Here is a 24574-nt window from a genome sequence, read left to right on the forward strand (position 1 = left end):
TTTCTTCAAAATGCAAAAACAACACTTTCTGCCCTATAGCGGGTAAATATTAAGTTCAAAATATGCTGCTTTTGCTGGGATAAAGTACATTTTCTGGGCATTCCGAAAACATGCATAACTGAAAATTTACGATTTTTGATATATGACGTTGTTAAAAGGAGCGAGCCACATGTTTCGATGCATTCTTAATCATTAATTATTTTTAATCACCGTATGTGAAGCTAAGTCTAAATTTCAGAGTTGTTTCCTTGGAACAATGAAGAATTAAATGGGGATACGAGCTGTTTCATATTTCAAATCATTCATTAATTCACTTTTTGAGTGTGTCCAAACTAATATGGGTTTCTCCACTAAGGAGTTATTATTTCCTTCATTGACATCTCAATATAGATGAAGAAAAATATAAGTCTGAGTATTTACTTTTGGTCAAATTATAAGCTGCATAAAAAAATAAATATCACGTTTTCAGGCGTTTGCCAGTAATTAAAATATTCCGGTTAGGATTTTGCGTACATCCATTATTGTATTTTTAAATTTTCTTTAAAAATTCACTTATGTATATTATACGAGTATATCATGGTTTGTCGTCGTTAAAGGGGAAATCCAGTATCTGATGGAATAAATAAACTTTTGTCTATAATATTTATTAAATTTGTGACCCATTTAAAAAAATAAAATAAAAATTGGTGAACAATGTTAAAAACAATGTTAAAAAAAATAAAAATTAATGGGGATGAACCCCCATTAATTAAAAAAATGTTTTTATTAAATACACTTAAATGATTCAATATACTTGCGAACTCAGATCTCTTAGCTTTACAAATAATTGTTTTTCCAGTATACGCACACCTAAGAATGTTAAATTCTTTAAAAGGTGATGATCATCTCACTGATTTAGTCAGCCAACAGGATATACCCAGGTGTGGTAATGAATAATTCATCAGTAATCGCGGACACTTCCAGAGCTATATTTCTTCTTGAAAAACATCGGTAACAAGGTCACCAGGTTCAGTACTGATCCACAAAAATGATAATTTAAATGATTTTTGCGTTTCGCCTATTTTTTGTGTTTTGGTTTACTATAAAGTGTTGATCTGAAACCGGACCTGTGGTGTAAAGTAGCTATGCAGAGCATTCTACTGACTTCCGCCTAGGAATTATTGTTTGTCGTCTTAGCTCTGACGCCGCCAAAGAAATTACCTATGCACTTTACCTCAAGTAGCAGATTTACCTCAGGTTATAAGTTGAATTATTTATGTAAGTAACAACTAGTAAAATATGTTTTATGACTTTTTACAATACAAAAGTTGTCTGACATTCATGAATAGCGATTTTATGTGAAAAAGTCACCGCTTTCTACAACAGGTATTTGATTTTGTTTAAATAAATATGTGAAGAAGTTCGAAGTTCGTACAATAATTCCGTCTACCAGATAAATACATAATACTGAAGAGATGAAGAAGGTGACGATTAAATATAAGATAAAATATATGATATATGAATGATAAGAATATAATATGTTTAAACATTGTGTTTTGATATATGTATATTAAAAAAAATTGCGACGGAATGTATTGAAAAACTACTTTTTGATTTCCACATTCTTTCGTTTACAAACAATTAATGCAAGATGATCTCAAGTTGAGACACCTATAACATATTTTAAATTTATTAACTGACCACCTTCGACGTAGACCTAAATTATTTTTAGCGTATGTTAGTAATAGTGGAGTTACTGAATATCTTACTTACTATTATTTTTAAACAGCTGAATTACATTCGATAAGTTGAAATTATCGATTTCAATCAACTAGGAAACTAAATAAAAATAAAATTGATTAAATCAGTCGTTGTATTCGTCTGACCTCGAAATGGTTATTTTATTTTGAAGCGTTTGTTATTCAACATATTTACTATAAGTGACATGTCGCTCACTCCTTTCAACAACGTCATATATCAAATACCGTCAATTTTTAGTTGTGCGTGTTTTCGGAATGCCCAGAATATTTACTTTATACCAGCAAAAGCTGCATATTTTTAACTTAATATTTACCCGCTACAGGGCAGAAAGTGTTGTTTTTGCATTTTGAAGAAAAGGTAGTGTTTAATTATTTTTTAAAATATACTAAATATTTTTCAAATGGAAAAAAGAGGTTTTTCCTAAAAAGATCTATTGCACAGTAATAAGTTCAATAAGTGGTTTAATGTTTACTTTTAATACATTGTATTATATTTTAAAACTTAAAAAACGATCTTCTGAAAAATCAAGTTTTTCTATATATGACGTTGTTGAAAGGATTGAACGATATGTGACATTTAATACGACACATTTTATAACATTTTCATATGGGTTACTTTGCTTACATCACATATATTATGAGACAAAGGTGATGAACTGTAAACGTTAATATTGGCATATGTAATGTAATATAACAACAGCGATCAAAATTAATCCGAGGGCAAAGGGCGAAGGGCAAAACGGCTGTTCTATGAATATTATTATGAATTTTATTGGTATAACGGTTCATATTTGAGGATATATAGTGTGTTTAATTAATTAAATCAAAGACTGTTCAATGGCAAAAATAGTACGATTATTTGTGAAATAATAAATAATAATAAATTTAAAGAATATAATATATTGTACGCATAAATGGCCTCATTATATCATAATATATGGTTCAGTTCCTTCAAGCGATTTATCACGTATAAAGATTATTCTCTCAAATATTAATTCAATATTATGTTGGGCTGGTATCTGAAACGCAAGGCTTAACATCTTTCTTTCACGTATTTAACGATCATGATAACACTACTATTATACGATGCAGTGCCCTATGCACCAGTGAATAAAACATAACATAACAGTGAATAACCACATAGCGGTTGGAATAAAATATAAGCGAACTTAGGAAAAATATTAATTAGTACCGGTGGAATTAAATAACTCAAAAAAGTTTAAAATTTAATAATAATAAAAAGTAACTGTAATAATAATATCAATAAATATTCATTCTAGTATAATTAAGACATTGTACATTTGCCTATATTTTGTTAACAGTAAAATGATATTATTAATTAAATAATAAAATAAAAAGGTTAATTAATGAATTTAAAAAAATATATATAAGTATCATATAAAAATTTAAAATGAGTAAGGTCGCCGGTAGATGTAATCTCAATACTAGGTTTTAATGTTGCCACGTGTCTTATAACCATCTGTGCTACACAAGCAGTTTAATGATGAGGTTGGAGCTCTTCATCAGCATCTCCCGGAAGTCTGTAACTACATATGCTTCAATAGACCATTCCAGTGGCAGGTGTGATGTAGCCAACAGTAAAAAATAATAGTAATAGATTTATATGTTGGGTGAGTGAATTTTAAATAATTATGTAGATTGCCCAGAGTTTTTATAACTCATCAATTTTAGAGTCCCGGTAGCACAAACATGAAACAAAACTTTATTTAAAATCCCCAAAATGCACACCAAGTCCTACCAAAATTAATTTTCAAATCGAGCCTGCGATATGTGCAATGTAATAGACATTAATAATGTTTCTTTTGGTACGTTTAAGAGAAATATTGTTGATGTCTATTTGACTATTTGATAAAGAAAATTTATATTATTTGATAAAAACATTTGTTGTAAGTTTATTGTATTTATTAAATTAATATTTTAAAACCCTTATCCGCACCCCGATGGTGCATAGGGCACTGCTTCATATAAATGCAGTGTTATCTTGATCGTTTTTACACATGAAGGATAGGTGATCAGCCCTCCGCTTCAGGTACCAGTCCAGGGTAATATTGAATAAATATTACAGTGTAAAAATCACTTATATTTATTTGGCCCCCCTTGGGAATCGAACCCGGGACCTCCAGAACGGTAGCCGAGCGTGCTGACCATCACACTACGGAGGCGGACGAAAAAAAAACATTTAATGTATGTTTATTATAAAGTTATACTTTTATGTACATGACAGTTTATTTTTATTTTTAGATTACTTAAGCGAAAACCCATAATTGGAAATTATTTTTTTACATTTTATGTTATTTTTGTAAATATTCTGTCGGTTTTCCAATAAATAAATTAAAAATAAATACATAAAAATATGACTTATGGATGGGTAATCGGTATGTTAACATATGTACAAAATATTCTAAAAATATTTTCAATCATATTTGAATTGACTGATTCCAAGAAAATGAATAAAATATAATTAATTGGTTAAGTTCTCTACCTAAATTTTACGAAATAATATTCTAAGTAAGGATTATCATTAAATTCAAAAGATAATCTATTAGACATAGTACCGTAATAGGTACCTACTTAATCATAGTTAGTACTTATCTACGTAAGCAGTAGGTACAAGTTAAGGAGTTACTGCTTTATACCAGTAGTCCTAAACTTACTATACCCAAATCTTTATCTTGTTTTTCTCAATTTGAAAGATTTGAAAACTAAGAGCATATTCTCATCCTCAAGTTTTATTTGTAATGAAAAAGTTTTGCCATAAAGGCACTTATTATATTTTTAGTTTTCATTATATTAAATGTATCACCCTGTTAATTCATTTGTATTAAAAGTATTTATAGATTAATAGTTTGATTTGTAGAATTTCATTTGAATTTGTGTATCAAATATTAAAATTAAACACTGATTTGATTTCAATATTACTGAGTCAACTAAATTGTATTTTATTATAAAAAATCACATAAGTGACAATTGTTTCGCCTTGATATGATGGCATTTTCAAACTAATGTATTACATGTACCTATTTATGTTTTACTGAGGATGAAAAAGAGAAAAATTATTTTTTATTGCTATTTCACAAAAATAAAAATGGGTTATGATAATTTAACATTATTTAAAGTCTTTCACAGATACTTCGACATGGTCACGCACCACAAAAATTATTTTAATTTGACCCAGACCTCCTCAGCTGTGACAAGGACCCCCGGGGTTCCGTGTGAATAACTTTGGGAACCACTGGTTTATACCTTGAGAGTAGAATATTTTACCTTTATATATATGTTGAATCAAAGATGTATATTTATACATGCATGCATATTATTCGGGTCATTCCCTGTCCGGGCAACGCCCTGTGCGGGGGTCAAGGTTCGTGTCCCATGCACAAGTTAATAACAATCTGGCAGCAATGCCATATAACTTTCTAAGTATTTTCAACAGGTTAAATGTAACTTATAATATTAACCTTTAACTAGTGGCTTATCGCCGTGCTTTACGTAGTATGTAGCGAAATTATAATTTTTTTTTTTTATATTTATTTATTTTTTATTAGAAGAAATACCTTTGTAACAGAAAACTTAAATAAGACTACTTAGAAATATTAGAAATTAAAAAAAAAACAATTAATAATAATTTACAACTAATAAATACACAAGTAAACGATTATTCTAAAAGTCCATTATTAAATATGTTGCCAATCACTTAACATCTCTGATCCCTTTTGTCTGTGACTGCTGATCAACACAAAAAATAAAGCCACTTGAGATCTACCCAAGCTTTTTTGCCTAGCTGCCAAAATATTTTAAATTTTATTACGTAGATAGTGTTTTAGTATTAATCAGTCTTGCCAAAAAATAGGTTAGCTTGGAAACCGGTACACATCATAATTAAGTTATAATAAAATATTTATAGTGATTTTAAAACAAAGTTACAAAGAAAAAAAAAATTAAAAGTTATATTTCAATTATATAAATGAAACACTTATTTTTTACTACTTGAGTGTTGTTTTTTTTTTAACGACTAAATGTTCATGCCTTTTTTATCAAGTTTTTCTCTGTCTTCTTCTGCTCGTTTTTCCCAACTACATTCGGTTCATAAATTTGTTTTACCTCACTCATTCGTTCCACATATCTAAACCATCCTAACACACTTTTCTTAATTTTGTCGATCATGCTTATCTCAGCTTTGCATTCTTTCCTTATTTCACCATTCGAATATGTATCATACATCGTTTTGCGGCACATTCGTCTGAGGGTAATATAAATAGTAATGTGTAACCAATCTGATTATATCTAACGAAAGACAAATATTTCATAAAATATACACATATAGGTATGTCAAATACTTGAAAGTGGCTGGGTCAGGAGTCGAAATAATCGGCGGGTGTATGAATATGGAAGAGGCGAATAATGTTTGATAAGACAGGGTGGTATGGCGTTCTATTCTCTCTGCCTACGGGGAAACGGCGTGATGGTTAGTTAGTTAGTTAGTTAGTTACACATATACACGTTTTGACATAACAAATATTTAAAAAATCAACGGGTTTCTACAAAAATATTCTAGGGTTCACCGAAAAATCGTTTTGCATACGATAAATAAAGATGTAAAAACAAACACGGAAAAACGTGTTTCGGTTACGCTCCGATAAAAGCAGACAAAGTGTTTGCGGTAAAATAATACAGATAATCTTTGTGTTACACGGTCTGCTAATGTGCAGGGAGCATTGATGACAGCCGATCTAGATTTGGGTGAAATGTATTCATCGTAATTAGCGCGTTGGAAATAAAAGAAACATCAAAAATATCAAAGTCATTGTGTGCGTACTGCATAAAAAAAGAATAGTTTTGGATAATTTATATGGCGCCATTTTTGTAAAGACGTTAACAATTAAAGCTAGTAGTTAGCTGCATCGAAGAGGTTGACAATGAAATAATTAAAGGATATTTTAACAGTATATTTTTGTATGCAACATTTTGAGTGTGTCCAAAGACTTGTTCACAAATCTGGATTATCTCTAATTAGAAGTTATTTTTTAAATTATTTTTGACGTATTTTGACTTTCTTCATCCCAACATAGATGTCTCTAGTGAACTCGCGCATACTGTGTTACGAGTTGGATTGATATATCTAGGAGTTTCAAGAATGTGAGTAGTGTAGTTGTTAATCATGGGTAGATTAATATAATACGTGTGTAAAGTGATCACTTAAACTAGCCTATGACGGACGTAAGCTCTGTAAGTGCCCAGACTTCCATATTCCTCTTCATCTATTTTAAGATGTCAAAAATAATGTAAAATATTTTTTTAGGTCTACAAAGTGCTTTTTAGACAGTATCGCAGGTGTTTTAAAATAAACAAGGTGATTTAACTGGGACTGCATAGTAAAAAACGCCTGTAACTTTTTGTAAAGCGTATTAATATTTCATTACCATTTATTAAGTTGAATTAGATAAAATCCTTTAATTTTGAATATTGTTAAGTAGATAGTGTTTTAGTATTAATAAAGTCTTGATAAATAAGCGGTTAGCTTCGAAACCGGTAGACATTATAATTAAGTTATAATAAAATATTTATAGTGATTTTAAAACAAAGTTATATTTTAATTACAGATAAAATCCCTTAAAAAAAACATCATTTGAAAAATCGTAAAAACATGCTTTAAATATTCAATTCATTAAAAAATATCCCTGATTTATGAATGAAGTACTTGTAAGGGCGTTTGTCCACTACACGGGATTTAAACGTCCGGCTTTCCGGTTTTGAAAAATGAAAACGACTACGACAGTTTAGCGTGATCGAATTTACGCGCAACGTGTTCATGCACCGTTCAAGAAAGAAAGACGGACAAAAGCAAAAGCCAATCCAAGCCAATCGTCGTTTTAAAACGCTAACTGACGTGCCGGACGGTAAAATTAGTAGGTAGGGGACAGGCCCTAAGTGTATCTTATGATGTCCCGGAAATCGATTGATATTACTTACTCCTTTTTTTAATAAAAAGTATTAAATTTATCATAAATATTTTAATATATTTTTAAAAATAAAATGAATCGGCGCACAGGTCCATCAAGATCTCTAGACCGTTATAAGTATCTTTGGACCAATATCAAAATGATAAATAGTCATACTCTGCGAGCGCCGGAACACCGATTTAACCTATTGCATGTCATGTTCCATGAGTCACAGTAAGTTACGAAAGGTAATAATGTGAACTTTACATAAGTCCGTGACCTAGACCGTACTAGCGGACGTAACTTGTTTTGCTGTTATGTAAGCGGTAAGCGGTAAGCGGCGAGCGGTAAGCGGTGAGCGGTCATACGGTCCACCCGATCGGCGCTTATTACAGGTAATCCGTTGTTTATTAAAAACAAATGGTTTATGATCGCTTGTTGTAATGGTAAATATAAACGGAAGGAGGGGTCGCGAGATGTATAACTAGTTTTTGATGAAACAACGGTAAAGGAAATGGTTCCCACACTAATTTTATTGTAACAATGTACGCACATTATAATACTAATGTGTATTTAAAATACATATTTATCGTTGTTTCCCTACAATAAAAGGTTAAAGGGTCTATTGTTGAAAGCAATACAATTAAAATTAATAATAATTGTTATAGCGAAATGGCAACACAATATTTTGTTTTATTATTTCTTTATTAAAATTCTGGATTGTCAAACTTTCGTAATATTATCTATTTTCAACCATTAACAAAGTGATTTCATTTAATGATGCGGCAGTCACATTGTGGTATAATCTAATTATTTAAATTGAGTTTTACTTAGTAAATACCACTATTTCTTAAAATATATTACGATACGTATTTCGATGCATTTCGCATCATTTTCAAACACCGTATGTGAAACTGATTCTAAATTTTAGAGTTGACTAATAAACCCATAATTAATAATAAGCAATGACTAAAGCCTTCCCATATTATCTGTGTTCCCACTGATAAGAAATAAACAAAAAAAAAATAATAAATAAAAATAAAAAACCTCCTACCCTATCTTCAACCTTCAACGTCCTAAGGACCCAACTCTAAATTTAATATTTACTAGTAAAACTTTTATTAGAAATTTAAAAAAAGTACTTAGATCAATATTTTCACAGCCTGTTACTCATTTGACGTTTCCCAATTCGACCAGCCAATGCATCGTTTGGTGCGATTTGGTTTAAAGGCACTATATCACTGAGATTTTTTGTTGCAGCCTCCAAATCTGTTATGTGGACAACCTATCACAAAAAAAAGTTTTCCTAATCTATAATTGTCATACATTATACATATGTCAGTATTATGAAGTTTTTAAACCAATAATTCCGATTAAAATATTTCATTCTGAATTGCTATATGATAAAAAAATGCTTAGAATGTTAGAAACCGCGATTGAGATTTATGAAAGTATTGGTAAGAATACCAAATATTTTAGCACAGTTTAGGAAGACCAGGTTCAAATTGACAAAGACCAATAAATAATAGATAGTGAACGATTTCATACACACTTTTCCCCATCTTCATATTAAGTAGGTTTATTGTTGTGTACTAAAAGATGAAACCCGACTTGAGAGGTCTTGAATAAATTGTGTTTTTTTTCTGTCTTGCGGTGAGTGTCGGGAGATTGTGCAATGGTCTCCTGTACTGGGCGTGAGTTCCCATGGCTATAAAGTTTAATGGCCTACCCGCAATATTCACTCATAATGGGCATCGTTACTGGTTTACTCGACATACACGTTCACTTGCATACTTTTCCATTGTCGACCAAATCTTAGAGGAAACTACGCAGCGATCCGGTCAAACTAACCTAGCGTCTGGTCGATCCCGACAGCGATGGCGAAGTATCAAATATTATTTATATGGGTCACATAATATAATAGCGTAGCTTTGCCCACATTATAAGTGTGTAAACGCGCGAGCAACATGGAGGTACATAATACGTATCTTTCGAATAATGTTTCTAAGAACCGAGAGCATATCTAGACAAACAAGTTTTAATGAAAACACAAGTGCGGTATCATCAAAACTTTACCGTTGGGTCTTTACTGCCCTAATGTTAAATCCTTACGGTAAGCAAATAGCTCTAAACTAACGGTCTCATATTAATACCTTCATTCTTCTTCTTTCGATGAGTTCAAAATACGAGTTTTTTTTAATCGAAATTATATACATTTACTGGATCATAGAAAAAATTTCCGTAGTGAGCGCACGTGACTTGTGCAAAAGACGCGCAACCGGTCCGCAGATAAAGGGCGGGAGGTCCTAACGGTACCCAATTTGGCGTTCACGATTTCGCAGAAAAGAAAGACCAAAACTGGAATGGAAATGGCGAGGCCTTTCGGGACAACTTCCCCGAATCGCGGAGCCTGAGATTATCCCCGTCCCCCGTGAAGCTCCATGATGCATTGCTTCCCGAACCCCCGAGGTAACTCTTTTTGAGAGAGCCTTCATGTATCTTTGATCGAAAAGCCTGGCCCACCTGGCGGTCAGGTTGCCTGTTCTTTGTGTGTTTGTTAACCCATGCGCATATCAGTTTTTATTTTATTTTAATATGTACAAAAATACATATTCTAATTAAATGTATCCCTAAAGTAAAAAAGTTGCCCCGCCCGGAGGGGAGGTGACATGGTTTGTCAAACAATGACAATGATTTTGCACATGATAAAACGAGAGAAAACAGAAATAATCTTTGTATACAAAGAAAGATTTTTGTGGTATAAATCAGTCCAACAAATCATAACGCTCATGTATGACACTTTTGAAGCGTCAAAGGCGTTCAAATTCAACCGAGTTATAAAATTAAACCGTATCATGAAATTAAAACTATTGCTGTTTTACCAATAAATATGGTACATATAACTATTAATCACATATTTCATAAAATGTCTGGATTAGAAATGTGATAAATTGACAAGAAAACTTGAAAAAATAATTCAATTAAGTAAAACATTACATATTTATAACATTAGAAAAACATTAGATATTTAAAAAAGGATAATTCCATCCTTGCAGGGACATATTTGGTCAAGTGCCGTAAATTAACTTGTTAAAAAATAATAAAATATTGGTATAAAAAAAAGTAATTAAAAGTAACTTACCAAAAGTTTTCTTTACATCATTAAAGTGAAGTGATTTTTCCAATTTTTAACAAATCATTGTAGATATCATACGAAAGTATCTTTATAATATGAAATACCCACAGACATAACCGCGACCGATATGCGAATATAAAATATTCTTATACAGTCAAAGATGTTACCATACCTCAACCCATCGGCTGGTATGCCGATGGGTTAACGTATGGTTTCGGATGTATGTATGTATATCAAAAAGTGCACGTGCTGCGCTTTCGAGAGGAGGAACCAAAAAACGCGCGGGATCATTTATCTCTCTCGGATGGCTTACTAGGAATATCAGGAACTTGTCCAATTGAATTTATTGAACGGCCAGTCTGTCGTTTAGTTGAAACCTGTTTTGTGAATGAAGCGTTATTAATGGGATTTATTTGTCCGTACGAGAGGCGCGATTTTCTTTCGTTAGGAATTAAATATTAATTAATTAATTGACACGGCAATTAAATTGTGCCAGTTTGACGTGTCGCATGGAAATTCGTGCTTTCATTTATGATAAAAATTAAATTATTCACTGTTTTGAAATCATTGAATATTAAAAGATAAGTGGCACATATGGTCCATATCTTAATAAATATAATAAAAGCTTTTTTGTCATCATACCATGCAAGATGTGTTATATGTATAAGGCATTTAAAGAACCCAGTAGGTGAATTCATTCCTAATAATAGAAGTGTGGTATGTACAAAAATCTAATACAATTTTCAGAATGTTACACCCTTAAAAAAGAAGCATGTAAAATGATATTATTCATTGTTTTGAAATCACTGAATATTACAAGATAAGCGGCACATATGGTCCATATTTTAAGATATAAAAAATAATAATGAAAAACCTCATACCATGCATGACATATAGGGCATTTAAATAACTCAGTAGATGAATTCATTTGTAATAATTGAAGTGTGGTATGTACAATTATCAGAAAGTTTCATTCTTTAAAAAAATAGCGTGTAACCAGATATCCTCAGCAACCTCACCAGATCTTATAGGATCATTTTTATAAAAAAAAAAACTCAATCATCAATCGCCAATGAATAATAATTATTCACCTGCGAGCACTCAACTGGTTCTGATTAATAATATTTTGGTTACAACCGGCGATGGACCACAGCATCACCCGTGTTCCTATCCATCAAGCCGGTTTATCAAAGAGATTTCTAGTGTCAAAAGCAATAATTCTTTGGGTGGCCGAATGCAAAGTGTTTCATCTTCGTTACTGGTGTAATAAAGAAGACAGGATAATCGAGATACGATAAATAAATAATACAGTACAATGCAACCGAGACTGGGTAGCGGCCCACCGCTTTTTTTGGTGGCCAGGTGTACAAAATCCAGCAGTTTTTTTTTAAGATGCCTCTATGTATTTTAACCTCGTCACTGCTGTGGCAAGGGTGAATTAATTAACAAATTATTGTTTTAATTTTAATTAAGGATTAATAAAAACAAATAGTTAATGCCTGGGAATATTATTTTATAGTAAAAATAGTTTCCAAAATTAAAAATTACGCCATTTTCGTTAAGTATTACCGTAAGGGGTGATACTTTTGTCGTATAAATGATTCATTTTATTAATTAATTTGACAGTCACTTTGTGGTAATATCTATCTATTTTAATTAATATTTTACTTGCTTAGTATTACTTTTATTTTAGATCTATTGTGACACTATTTCGATGTGTTTTGCAACATTTTTATTGCAAACAGTATTTGAAAATGGTGTGGATTGTATCGGAACACGTGTCAAAATAGATTTTAGAAAAATAGTGGTATCAAGTGAAATGTAAATTAAAAATGAATTAATTTTGTATGTATATTGTTAATGGAATTCAATTGCTAACCTGATATAATATTTATAGTATGCGAGTAAATATATAAAAGAATATTTAAAATCTCACGCACAGCAGACAAATGACCGAAATAATTCTCTATTGTAGAGGAAAATTCGATTTAAAAATTACATTTACTTATTGTGTGCACGAAAGAACAATCAGGAATATTATTTTTAAAAAACACATATAAAAATATCCTAGTAGGTATTCTAATAAATATCACAATTATTAACAAAAAAATCCTAATATAATCGGACGATGACCTTATGTTTTTGCATGACAGTAATGACACCGCGTGGAAATGGTTAAATAGGGCGTGACTGGCGGCTTTCACGGTTATTGTCATATTTATTCATTGCCACTCAGTGCCACTCTGTGGTAACTAATTGTTGAAACTAGTCAGAATATCCAATGTTTTTTTTTATGTACATGATCATTGAGTAAAAAATCTTTTAGTTAGTCGACAGAGTCACGTCAAAGTGCCACGATAACTAATAAACTAAAACAGCAATATACACATATGTAAAATTAAAAGATTAGATAAAAAAACGCAGTATTAATCCAATTGCTGTGGGACTGCACAGTTACCCTTAGATAAGCGAAGAAAGAAACTTTTTGCTTTTTTTTTATTATTGTACGAATATGAAAATTAGAAATAAATCCAATAGAATTTATGTATTCGATTATTTTCGCATTATTTATCAGAATTTTTTAAGTTAATGGAAAAGTTAGATATTGGATATTACTAAAAACAAAATAAACATACATATATGTACATTTTTGACATCTTAACTACATAGATGAAGAAGAATATGGAAGTTTGGATATTTACAGGGTTTACGACCATCATGGGCTTGGTTAAGTGATCACTATACATACTTGTTACATTCACCAATTCTACCCATGATTGACAACAACAATACTCAATTTTTGGAACTCCTAGATATATTGATTAAACTCGTGACATAGTACATGTGAGTTCACAACAGCCATCTATGCTGGAATAGGGACGGTTTTTATTAAGCAAAGACTCTTTTGTGAGACTCAAATACAGTTTTGTGAACAAGTATTTGGACACACTCAAAATGTTGTTATCATAAATTTATGCTAACAAATAGATGAAGATAATCTAAGATATATTTGTATGAGACAATTTTGGATGGATTTGGGACTTCAGATGACACTTTATGATGTACGTCATTAATGTCACATTTTCACAGCAGTCTGTAATTGGCTGACCGACCGTTACATTACATGTCACGATAGCGGACACTTATCGACATTTCGGAGTATGTTACAGTACGCGTCTTCCGAAACCAAACAAGTGAATTATAACGCTACAATTCTATTGTGTTTCTTAAACACGTTAGTGATGGTAGTTTAATGCTTAGATATTGGAACCACGTATGATGTGAAACGTAGATAGTAGGTATTTACTTGTATATTTCAAAATTCCCCTTTTCCTTTTTTTGCTTATTACCATCATTTTGTTATTTTAATAAATATTTATTAAAATGTAAAGTGGTTATTTATGTTTTTTTTTAATGTTCAAGCACTATTTACCCTCTGATTGCAAACAGCTTTATAAAGTATCAAACGTTTTGACCAATATCACTAGTATGTTTTTGATTCGAAAATATCGATTTTTAGCAATAAACCCGCCAATATACATATTTATTTTCTGTATAAGAATTTTAAATAAATAAATAAATCAATTTCGCCGTGTATTTTTTGTGCATTAAGATAATAACAATAAAATCCATTGTATAATTTATTGGTAGTCTAATCAATTCCCGGAAAAATAATTTTAATTACTTTAAGGAAATAAGACTTTATTCGATTTTTCTGAAGATTTAGGAGAAACGTGAATTAATTCCAAGAAGCATTTAGGTAAAATTCAGATTCAGTTTTTTAAATCCTGGTGCCTAGATATAAATTTATCAAAATTCTTTAGATCATTATATGTACGTATGATTACATGTCTTTTACAACTTATTGGGTTAATGTATAAAGCTTGATCTTGCAGAAAAATTAAACATTTTTTCTAGAGGGATCCTTGTTTGGAATAACGCATGCGTAGTTTATAATTTATTGAACCTTATCAACTCTTACTTACTGAAACTAAATATTTCTATGTTTTGAATATTGAAAGCATTAACTTTGTGGATCGTATTGGTTTATTATTTTGAGAAATAAAAAGGAGTTTGCTTTTTGATCCACTCACATTTTTATTAACACTTAAATATTTTAATATTTTTCCCATAAAATCAAACCTAACCTAAACACAGTTATCCCATTCCTTCCTCTTACCCCACCTTAAAACACCATTACCCCACCCCTATCCTTATCGAAACCCAATAACTTGTATACTGTTTCTTTTTTGTATATTTGTTTAGTCATAAATTATGTAAACCCTGAAGAGGGCAACAGGTTGTTGCCGAAACTAGTTGGTTGTTAATAAAAATGTGAGTGGATCAAAAAACAAAGTTTTTTTATTTCTCAAAATAATATATAAATATTTCTAGTTTGCTGTTTCAATTATATCTGCAACATTTATCTCCCTTTTCATTCGATATAAGTGATTTAAATCTATAAAAAATGTTAATCTAATTCAAACTGTAAAATTGATTACGCCCATAAAACGGTTCGCGTTATTATTCGATTAATAGTGTCCCCGACCCCTTGAAGATTTTTTCATAACAATTTCTCAAAGCAGACGTCCTTGATCTCTTCATACATATATTGGTGGGTACTACAATTATTATTATTGATGATTAAAACTAGTCTGGGTATAACCAGTTTTTTTAGCAAGCCACAGAAAAGTTAGTCCAGGAAACAAAAAAAACATATAGAACAAAGAAAAATATTAACATGCGTTGCATTGTAGTTCGTTTTTCTATATATTGTATTTACAATGAACTTGGTTGTTCAAACTCGCGAGTAAAAGATTATTAAAAATCCTTCTGGTTTAATTGGAATCACGCCATGATATTTTATTTTATTTATTTACTTTTAATTGTACACATATTCAAAATTTCAAATTTGCAATAATGTGATCTCATTATGTTTTTCCGATTTGTAGGCACATTTTACAATACTTTTGATACGATAATTTGATTAGTAATTTGTCTATCACGAGTCGTGAAATCACGTATGACATGACCGAATGATTTAATCTTTATCAAATGTGTTATCCAAGTAACCTATTTTATCCATTATTTTGTGCTTATGTGTATATTGGTCCTCGAGTCGACCAAAATCGCATGGGATCAACATTTTGTGTAGTTGTAAGTGTGCTATGGTGGAGACGTATAGTATTGATTGCATGCTGTTGTAGTGTTTGTCCTGACGTAAAGACGGGTACGTTTCGAAACTGGTCGTAACTATTTCGAAATAAATATTTCGTTGAGTAGTTATATACTAATATTACTGACATATTTGTAAAAAAAAAATAAAATAAAAGTAATATAATATTGGTTCCATCATAATTTATGAAGTTATATGAACCATTTTTAAACAATCATAATGGTACCTGTATATTTGAATGGAACTTATTATACTCGTAATATTGTGAACAGATAAAACTTTTCCATATCAACAGAGAAAGTGTTCAGACGAGTACTAAGTAGTAACTTTTTAAATAGTTACTATACGGGTAAATCATTGATATATATATATATATTTTTTAAATACACATTTCTAATGTCTACCAATTTCATAACAGTAAATTCTAAAATAATATGCTTATTTTATTTGAAATCAAAATGAGAGACGTTATATATATCTGCAGTGTCTAAAATATACAAGCTCTTGTAGTCTGCTTCGCGTAGGGGTAAGATACAATTTTATATTAATCATAATAAATTTGGATAAATTATAAAGCGCTATTTTCAAAAAATACTACCTCAAGGGCCCTTTATGTTATTAATTTACTAGCTTTACTCGGTTACACGTAGCTGTGGCTCAGTCGGGTTTTATAAAAAAGAAATAAATTAGAAAACAATTCTTATTAATTTTATTTCACATGCTTTATTTCTCAAGCAATGAAAACGATTTAAAAAAATGCCAATGCCATTAAAACATCAAAAGTGACAGCAGTGTTAAGAAGCACACTGTCACTTATAACGGATATTAATTTTTAAATACATACAATACAAAAAAAAATCGTATGTTCAAATGCAACATTGTGTCGAAATTTCCAAGCTATCGGGGATTAACTTTAGGAGATTTAATATTTACTCTTTTTTATCGAATTTATATTTAGTTCATAGAATTCCATAATTTATTATTATCATAATATTTGATAAAACTCAATTGATATATTTTTGTGAGAATTGTTTCACCTAGCAACTGAATCATTAGTTTCAAGATCAGTTTGATAGTTTTTTTAAAATCAATTATCTTTATTTTCTTACGTTTTTAGAGCATATTTATAATTTTTTTGAATAAAGCTTGTAATTAAGTTGATTCCCTATCTGGAGACCATACCATAAACTGCCTTCAGACAAAACTGTCGACATTCAAATTCCCTGCATCCTCCCTATTCAGGTCCTCGTCCTGAAGTTTAGACGAGTACTCCCGACAAATCGTTTTGTAAAAGAGGCAAGCTTAATTAAAGCTCTCGGGAGGCAAAGTTCACGGTCTAGCCAACTAAATAACCTTTTCTTGGGACAGTTGTCATCCTAGTTATATGATGAAAAATGCATGAATATGGTTTGGACGTTACGATGCCTATTAAATTTTTCGAAAAAAAAATCGGGTTTCGGTCTTAACCGCGCGTTTAACCATAGTTTTTTTTTTAAATTATCATTAATGTACTTAAGTATTTATTTTTTTAACAAAAATGTTAAAAATATTAGTATATAACCACTCACCGAGATTTTTATGTCTACCGGTTTCGAGACGTACCCGTCTCTTCGTCAGGACAATCACTACCACCCGGTTTAAAAAAAACTTGAACAATTTTTTTTTTTAAATTGTTTGTTTTTAAACTTTTTTGTTGATGTTGAATGTAACGTATTTAATATTTTAATTTTGGCCAATTATGTATTTCGTTCACAAAATAACTCAATTAAATTGGTATGTTTTGGTTTTTACTGCAATTATTGTTTTATACACAAATAAAGTTTTAAAAATAGATACAAAAATATAAATTCATGTATTACAAATAAACAGTCTTATGTTATTGATATTTTAAGAAAGGTTGAAATGCGAATACGGAGGGTTAAGTTTTTACAGGGTTTACTAAGTGCCATTGACTGGCATATATTCACTAATTGTCAAAACTTTGGATACTATAAGTTTTAACGCCAACCTTGATATTTGGTAGCATTTTAATATTATTATTTTAATTTTAATACTTTTAAAAGTATAATTATTTAAAGGCCATGATAAAGATTTTTCAATAAACAACACTTCATGGAATAAATAATGAAAAGCATATTTAAATCTTAATTTATGCAAAATATGCGTTTTGGTTCTAAAGTACTTAAGGTGTATGGAATATGTAACATTAAATTTCACAAAATACATAGTTATTACCATGTTTCTCATGGATTTACCGTACGTTCCAAGGTGTAGTTTATTTTTGGTTTATTGCTTATTGTATTGTTACACTATTATAACATATTAAGTAATACTTATCTAGAAGGCTTGTGAGGTATCATTGAGGAAATTAAGGTAAAGTAAATTTGATTTTTAATCTTTATCGTCATTTTGTTTATAATGGATAGTTAATATTACATATTAATACTTTAATATAAATATAAATAATTAATTTCTTCTTTTTTACAATTTATATATGGTGTATATACATATGTAAATAATACATATATAGTATTGTGTTCTCTATAATAATAAAACATACTTATATATGTAAACCTAAATAAAAAAGTTGAATGTAATTAAGCCTTTTATATTTGAGATATTTGTCATGAAATGCTATACGTAATATATTTTTTACAATTAAGAAAGAAAATGGATTTCTTAAATTAAAGAATTAATTTTAAACCATAGTATTTAAGAAAGATATATAGCTAAGCAAGCACTTGTTTTTAATTTAATATAATTTCATATCGATTTGACTTCTTAAATTCCATTTAAAATTTTATGGAATACTTAGTTTACAAATGATAAAAATCTTTAAACAATACAATAAAATATAAATTGTGATAGAGTAAAAAAATGTTTTGAATAATTTATTTAAAATTTTAATTAATATAAGCTAATTCAATCTACATCCTTTTAGATAACAATAGATATGTGATAACACACACCTAAAAAAGTTATTAGAAATTTCATTTTTATTAATTTATTGTAATATGCACATACCTTTATTGCTTCGTTTAACACCCAAAGGACTCGCAGAAGCGAATCCGAAGACCACCAAAACTGCGACAGCGACTACTGTCATCACATTTCTCATTGTAATCGTTTGTTTATAATGTGAATTGGTCACAACAACAAATGGAAACGAATGAAACGAAACCACACGCGGTTATCAACTGTCATTCACGCAGAGACCATGAGAATTATTTTTTAATTAAATTGTCTGTGAAGGATGCGGGAGGAACTGAGTGCTCGATTTTTCATTTTGATTGTAAATACTGAAAATGTCGAACTGAAATCGTGGTGAAGGCTTCGACCATCGAAGGCTGCGTCGCTAGGATGCGTGCGGTGCGCGCGACATGCGGCCTCATACTGTCGGGGACTCTGTTACGAGCCTCCATGTGCCTTGTAATACAGACTATTCATTGTGATTTTCATAATACTCATATTAAGTGCATTTTTTTCTCTTATTTAGTGCATTTTTTTACTCATATTTAGTCCTAGTTTTTTTTTTAATTTTTATTTATGTTCTCATATTTTTTCTTTCAATAATATCCCTACTATTTATTTTTTACTGTTGATGTACTTAAATATTACTATAGTATCTAATAAAATTCTGCAAATAAGACAGACTACCTACAACTTAATAACAAAAGGATTTTAAGCTGAATTTTTCAAAATGATTAGCAAAATTATAATTTTAAGTTAAATTGTGTATTTGTTTCGTTGTTTCGTATTCATTATACAAGGATAATACTTGTAAATAAGTATATGTTAATAATATTCAAAAGATATATTGATTTGTTAAATAATTCCAATGATAAAAATATCTATTTGCAAGTTGATATGCTGATATTATATTAATTTTTAATAAATGTTTTAAAAACGTTGACATATATATGCATAAATAATATCTAAGGAATATGATCAAAGAACTGTCAAGTAATGAAATAATGCTGTTGCAATATTTTCAAATACATATTTAATGTCTCATAGAGACGAAGCAGGTTAAGGGTAAGGAATTTAGAAGCATTACAAGCTGTCACCGGCTGGGTAAAGTGATGAGTAACTCTTACTATTCTGCCCTCACATATTTAATACGCGAGCACCTATTTATAGGCAGCATCTAGGGAGATTATTATAAAGTAATAGCACAGACCACTATTTGTTGGTTGAAATATTAAAATTAAAACTATTATTTTTCTTACCTTTGGTCGAAATGTGGCATAGAGTAAAAATTGATCAAAAGAGTACAATATATATTTTTTTAAATACACAATTTTTTTATGTTACATATAGGAATCGTACTAGTTACGTTTTATATTTTAACCAAACTTACTAGGTAAAATTGATAAACATTTTAAAGCTAACTAATTTTAGCTAATTTTAAAGTAATGTTAGTGTGTGTTCACATGTATTGGGAAATAAATCCTTAATTGTTAATTTAGTTATGGAATATTGATAAATTTGGGTCCGCTACATAAATAACTATGAGATTTTAATAGATATTTAAGCTATCTCATGCGTGTAATGCTGACAAAATACCCATCAAATGTTTTATTTATTGAAATTAACTTGTGTAATTACTGTAACCGCTACACGTTCTCGGTATAGACGCTGTCGTATTAAGAGGGAGGGACCAACACAGATTAAAATGATACATGTTCTTTGCTCGAGGAAACAAAAATACACTAATTGATCTATAAAGCTAAAAATAATGATCCATAAACCTAAAACCATAATAATCTAGGTATATGATAAATGCAACTCCTATCTAAAAAAAAGAGGAAAGACCACGCTCGAATTTTAATCCCCAAACACTCGTGCATTTTTCAAACGACATAATATAAAATTTTTACTCAAATGTTTTTATTTTCACCTGTTGATGAGAACATCTGTAGTTCTTAAAACTAGTTTTGTTTACATTAATAAATTCAAAAGGTTATCATATGCAAGTGTTTTATTTATATATTCAAATCATTATGTATTTCTACATTATATTTTTTCATTAAGCAATAAAAAAATCACACACAATTTTTCAATGAAATACTAGTTATATTAATGCAATATATTATAATTGTAAATACACACACACACACACACACACACATATATATATATATATATATATATATATATATATATATATATATATATATATATATATATATATAACTAACTAACTAACTAACCATCACGCCGCTGTGTGTGTGTATTTACAATTATAATATATTGCATTAATATAACTAGTATTTCATTGAAAAATTGTGTGTGATTTTTTTATTGTTTAATGAAAAAATATAATGTAGAAATACATAATGATTTGAATATATAAATAAAACACTTGCATATGATAACCTTTTGAATTTATTAATGTAAACAAAACTAGTTTTAAGAACTACAGATGTTCTCATCAACAGGTGAAAATAAAAACATTTGAGTAAAAATTTTATATTATGTCGTTTGAAAAATGCACGAGTGTTTGGGGATTAAAATTCGAGCGTGGTCTTTCCTCTTTTTTTTTAGATAGGAGTTGCATTTATCATATACCTAGATTATTATGGTTTTAGGTTTATGGATCATTATTTTTAGCTTTATAGATCAATTAGTGTATTTTGTTTCCTCGAGCAAAGAACATGTATCATCATCTATGATGAAATGTCAAAAAATAATTATTGAATTCATAATTCAATTGTAAAATTTATGTTAAAAAAAATAATTAAACATTTGCAAAATACCACTTAATGAGTTTCATTTCATTACACACGATGTTTTAATCTACAGGTGAAAAGTAAAACTCATTTAGTGGTATTATAAAAGTGTTTAATTTTTAAAAAATCAACCCATCATTCCTAAAAGTTTATGCTGAATTAAAACATAGTATAAATATGAAAATAAAACAATTGTTTAAGACTACTTTTGAGTTTCTTGATGTGAACACGGATAGTTGTCATCAACAGGTGAAAATAAAAATTAACATTTATAAGATGAAAATTAATATGGAAGTTTGGGCATTTGTAGATCTTTTGATCTATCATTGGCTGGCAAGTATTCACTTTACACACTTGTAACATTCACCATTCTACCCATGATTGATAACCACACTGCTTATTTTTTTTAAACTCGTGATGCTTTGTGTGTGATTTCACTGGAGACATCTTTGGTTGGCATCAAAATTAAAATCAACAAATTTTTGTCTTTTTTTCTGCCGATGAGAAAATTTGTAGTTTGAGAAACTAGTTGTGTTTACATTAGTTAACTCATAAAAATGTGTTTATACAAGTGTTTTATTTCTGTATTAAAGTTTACATGAAATTCATCAAATCTGTAATGTATTCTTAGTGAAATGGTTAACTCATTTCGCTTTCATGTATTAGGTCCAAATATCGTTTTTTGGGCGGTAAAAAAATAAAAATTAAGTGGTTTAAATTCATCTCAGAATAAAGTGCTAATTCAAACATCACTAATATATTATTAGATTTAAACCAATATTTTTAGCTTTTCCACTTTATTTTTATTTGACCAGCGACCGGGTTTCGTCGTTACCGACATCACCCGTCTGATGATGTCGGTAACGACGAAACCCGGTCGCTGGTCAAATAAAGATAAAGTGGAAAAGCTAAAAATGTTGGTTTTAATCTAATAATATATTAAAAATGCAATTCCATCACGAAGTGTCGGTGGATAATATAAATCTATTCAAACATCACTATTAGTTATTAGAATTAATCAGTCTTGATAAAGAAGCGGTTAGCTTCGAAACCGGTAGACATTATTAATTTAATTTTAATAAAATATTTATACTGATTTTAAAACAAAGTTACATTTTAATTATAAAATGGAAAATCACAAACTAAGTGCTTCAAATATAAATTATAATCACGTATACATTTAACAAACCAAGGGATTCACTACTCAAGCTTTCGTCAATTTCTCGATTTATGTATATGTAAGATGCAAAAGTAACGAAGATGATTCTTTCAAATATGGATATCTTTAGGTCTTCGGATGTAGCAATTGATAAAAAAATGGACTTAGGTTACTTTCGCACTCAGTTCAATTTCTGAGTACTGGCTCATTTTCTTTATTTTTAACACATTTCAATATTTTGTCAGTTTAAACGTTATGTAACGATTACTTTTATATTATTCTAACAATAATACATAACTAAATATAAAACAATATAATTTACTGGATTGAAAGTAATTATTTCAATAAAATGTCTTGCGTAATTTTTTTTATTTTTAAATTATGTTAATATGGGAAAAGGTTAACAATTCATTGTTCAAGCGCGTTACAATTATTCTTGTTAAAACTAATAAGTCGTCAAACAATAACGAATTATGTTACAAAATAAATAGATAAAAATCTGCATTATATTAAAAATCAGAAGACTTTTTTTAGTTTTAAAAAATGGTGTCATGAACGGATGAAAATTTTATGATTGTGCATAAGATGTTATAATTAATAATTACATATTTTATAAGATGTCACATTTTTATACTTAAATAGAGGATTGTTATTAATTCTCACCGTTCTGCATATGATCGAATCCATTTTTTTTCATATATATTTTCTCTGTGTAGCAATATATGTAAAAATCCATATATCCGTCATTTATTCAATCTATATTAAGTACGAAATATTTATCCTTTGTTTTTTTTTAGCAGTTTTCATCGACCACCTTACAAATACTGATCACTTTTTTTCGCGTTAATATTTATAATTCGATATGTATCTAAGAATTCGTCTTAATTTATTTTTTATAAAAGAAAACCAACTGTTATTTTTTTTAAACATCACTAATACTGTGTTTTTATTTAATTATCTAATTAACTAACTAACCGCCACCCCGCTTTCTCGAAGGGGTAGACAAGAGAGGTTAGAACAAAATTACACTGTCTTTGCAAACATTTTTCACCTCTTTCACATTTATGCATACTTACTGACCTGACCGCTTGCAACGATTTAACCTATTTTTAGTTTTATATGTTTATAATTTTCCTGGAAAAAGTTGATGAATTTTGACATTTGCATCAATCATGAATGAAAAATAATTTTGATTTCGAGGTTTCTCATGTAGCCAGTAAACATACAGTTTACCCTAAATCTTTTTTTAAAGAAAAATACATAGTTGTTAAATATATGCAAACATCCTTTTTCTACTGAAGTAAATTGTAGTTATTTTACTTTTCTTACCTTAGAAGCACTCTTATTAAAAACGCTTTTTAATCTGTCTATTATGTATTTTATCACCATTATACATATGCAAAAATGTTTTAATCGCCAAATTAGGTATTGCGGTGTAGATTTTTGCTGTTATTACGTGTCCGAGTGATTTGTAAGACTCTAACTTTCATGTGATATAAAAAGTTTTAACAATAATTAATAATAACGGAATGGCTGTAGTACACTGGTTAATAACCTTTTGTTCTGTAAAAACAGTTTTGACTATTGTGAGAATTTTTGATCCATCGTAGACTCGCATTGCATATTGTATAAGATGTGATAATAATCAATATGAAAAATCACGATGCGAATA

At 29.5% G+C, this 24574-nt stretch overlaps 1 protein-coding gene across 1 annotated transcript in view; it reads right to left on the reverse strand.

Moving 5' to 3' along the window:
- The window catches only part of LOC148301802 (uncharacterized), a 45735-nt gene extending 26350 nt beyond the window's left edge, over nt 1-19385 (reverse strand). Inside the window, exon 1 of the mRNA XM_088272694.1 lies at nt 19036-19385. Coding sequence (XP_088128820.1) covers nt 19036-19129 — 94 coding nt within the window. The 5' untranslated portion in view covers nt 19130-19385. The remainder of the gene's footprint in view (nt 1-19035) is intronic.
- Nucleotides 19386-24574: the final 5189 nt, after the last annotated feature.

The sequence above is a fragment of the Brachycentrus maculatus genome, unplaced genomic scaffold (assembly GCF_059751285.1).
Source record: "Brachycentrus maculatus isolate JH-2025_06_01 unplaced genomic scaffold, ASM5975128v1 h1tg000514l, whole genome shotgun sequence".
Lineage (NCBI taxonomy): Eukaryota > Metazoa > Arthropoda > Insecta > Trichoptera > Brachycentridae > Brachycentrus > Brachycentrus maculatus.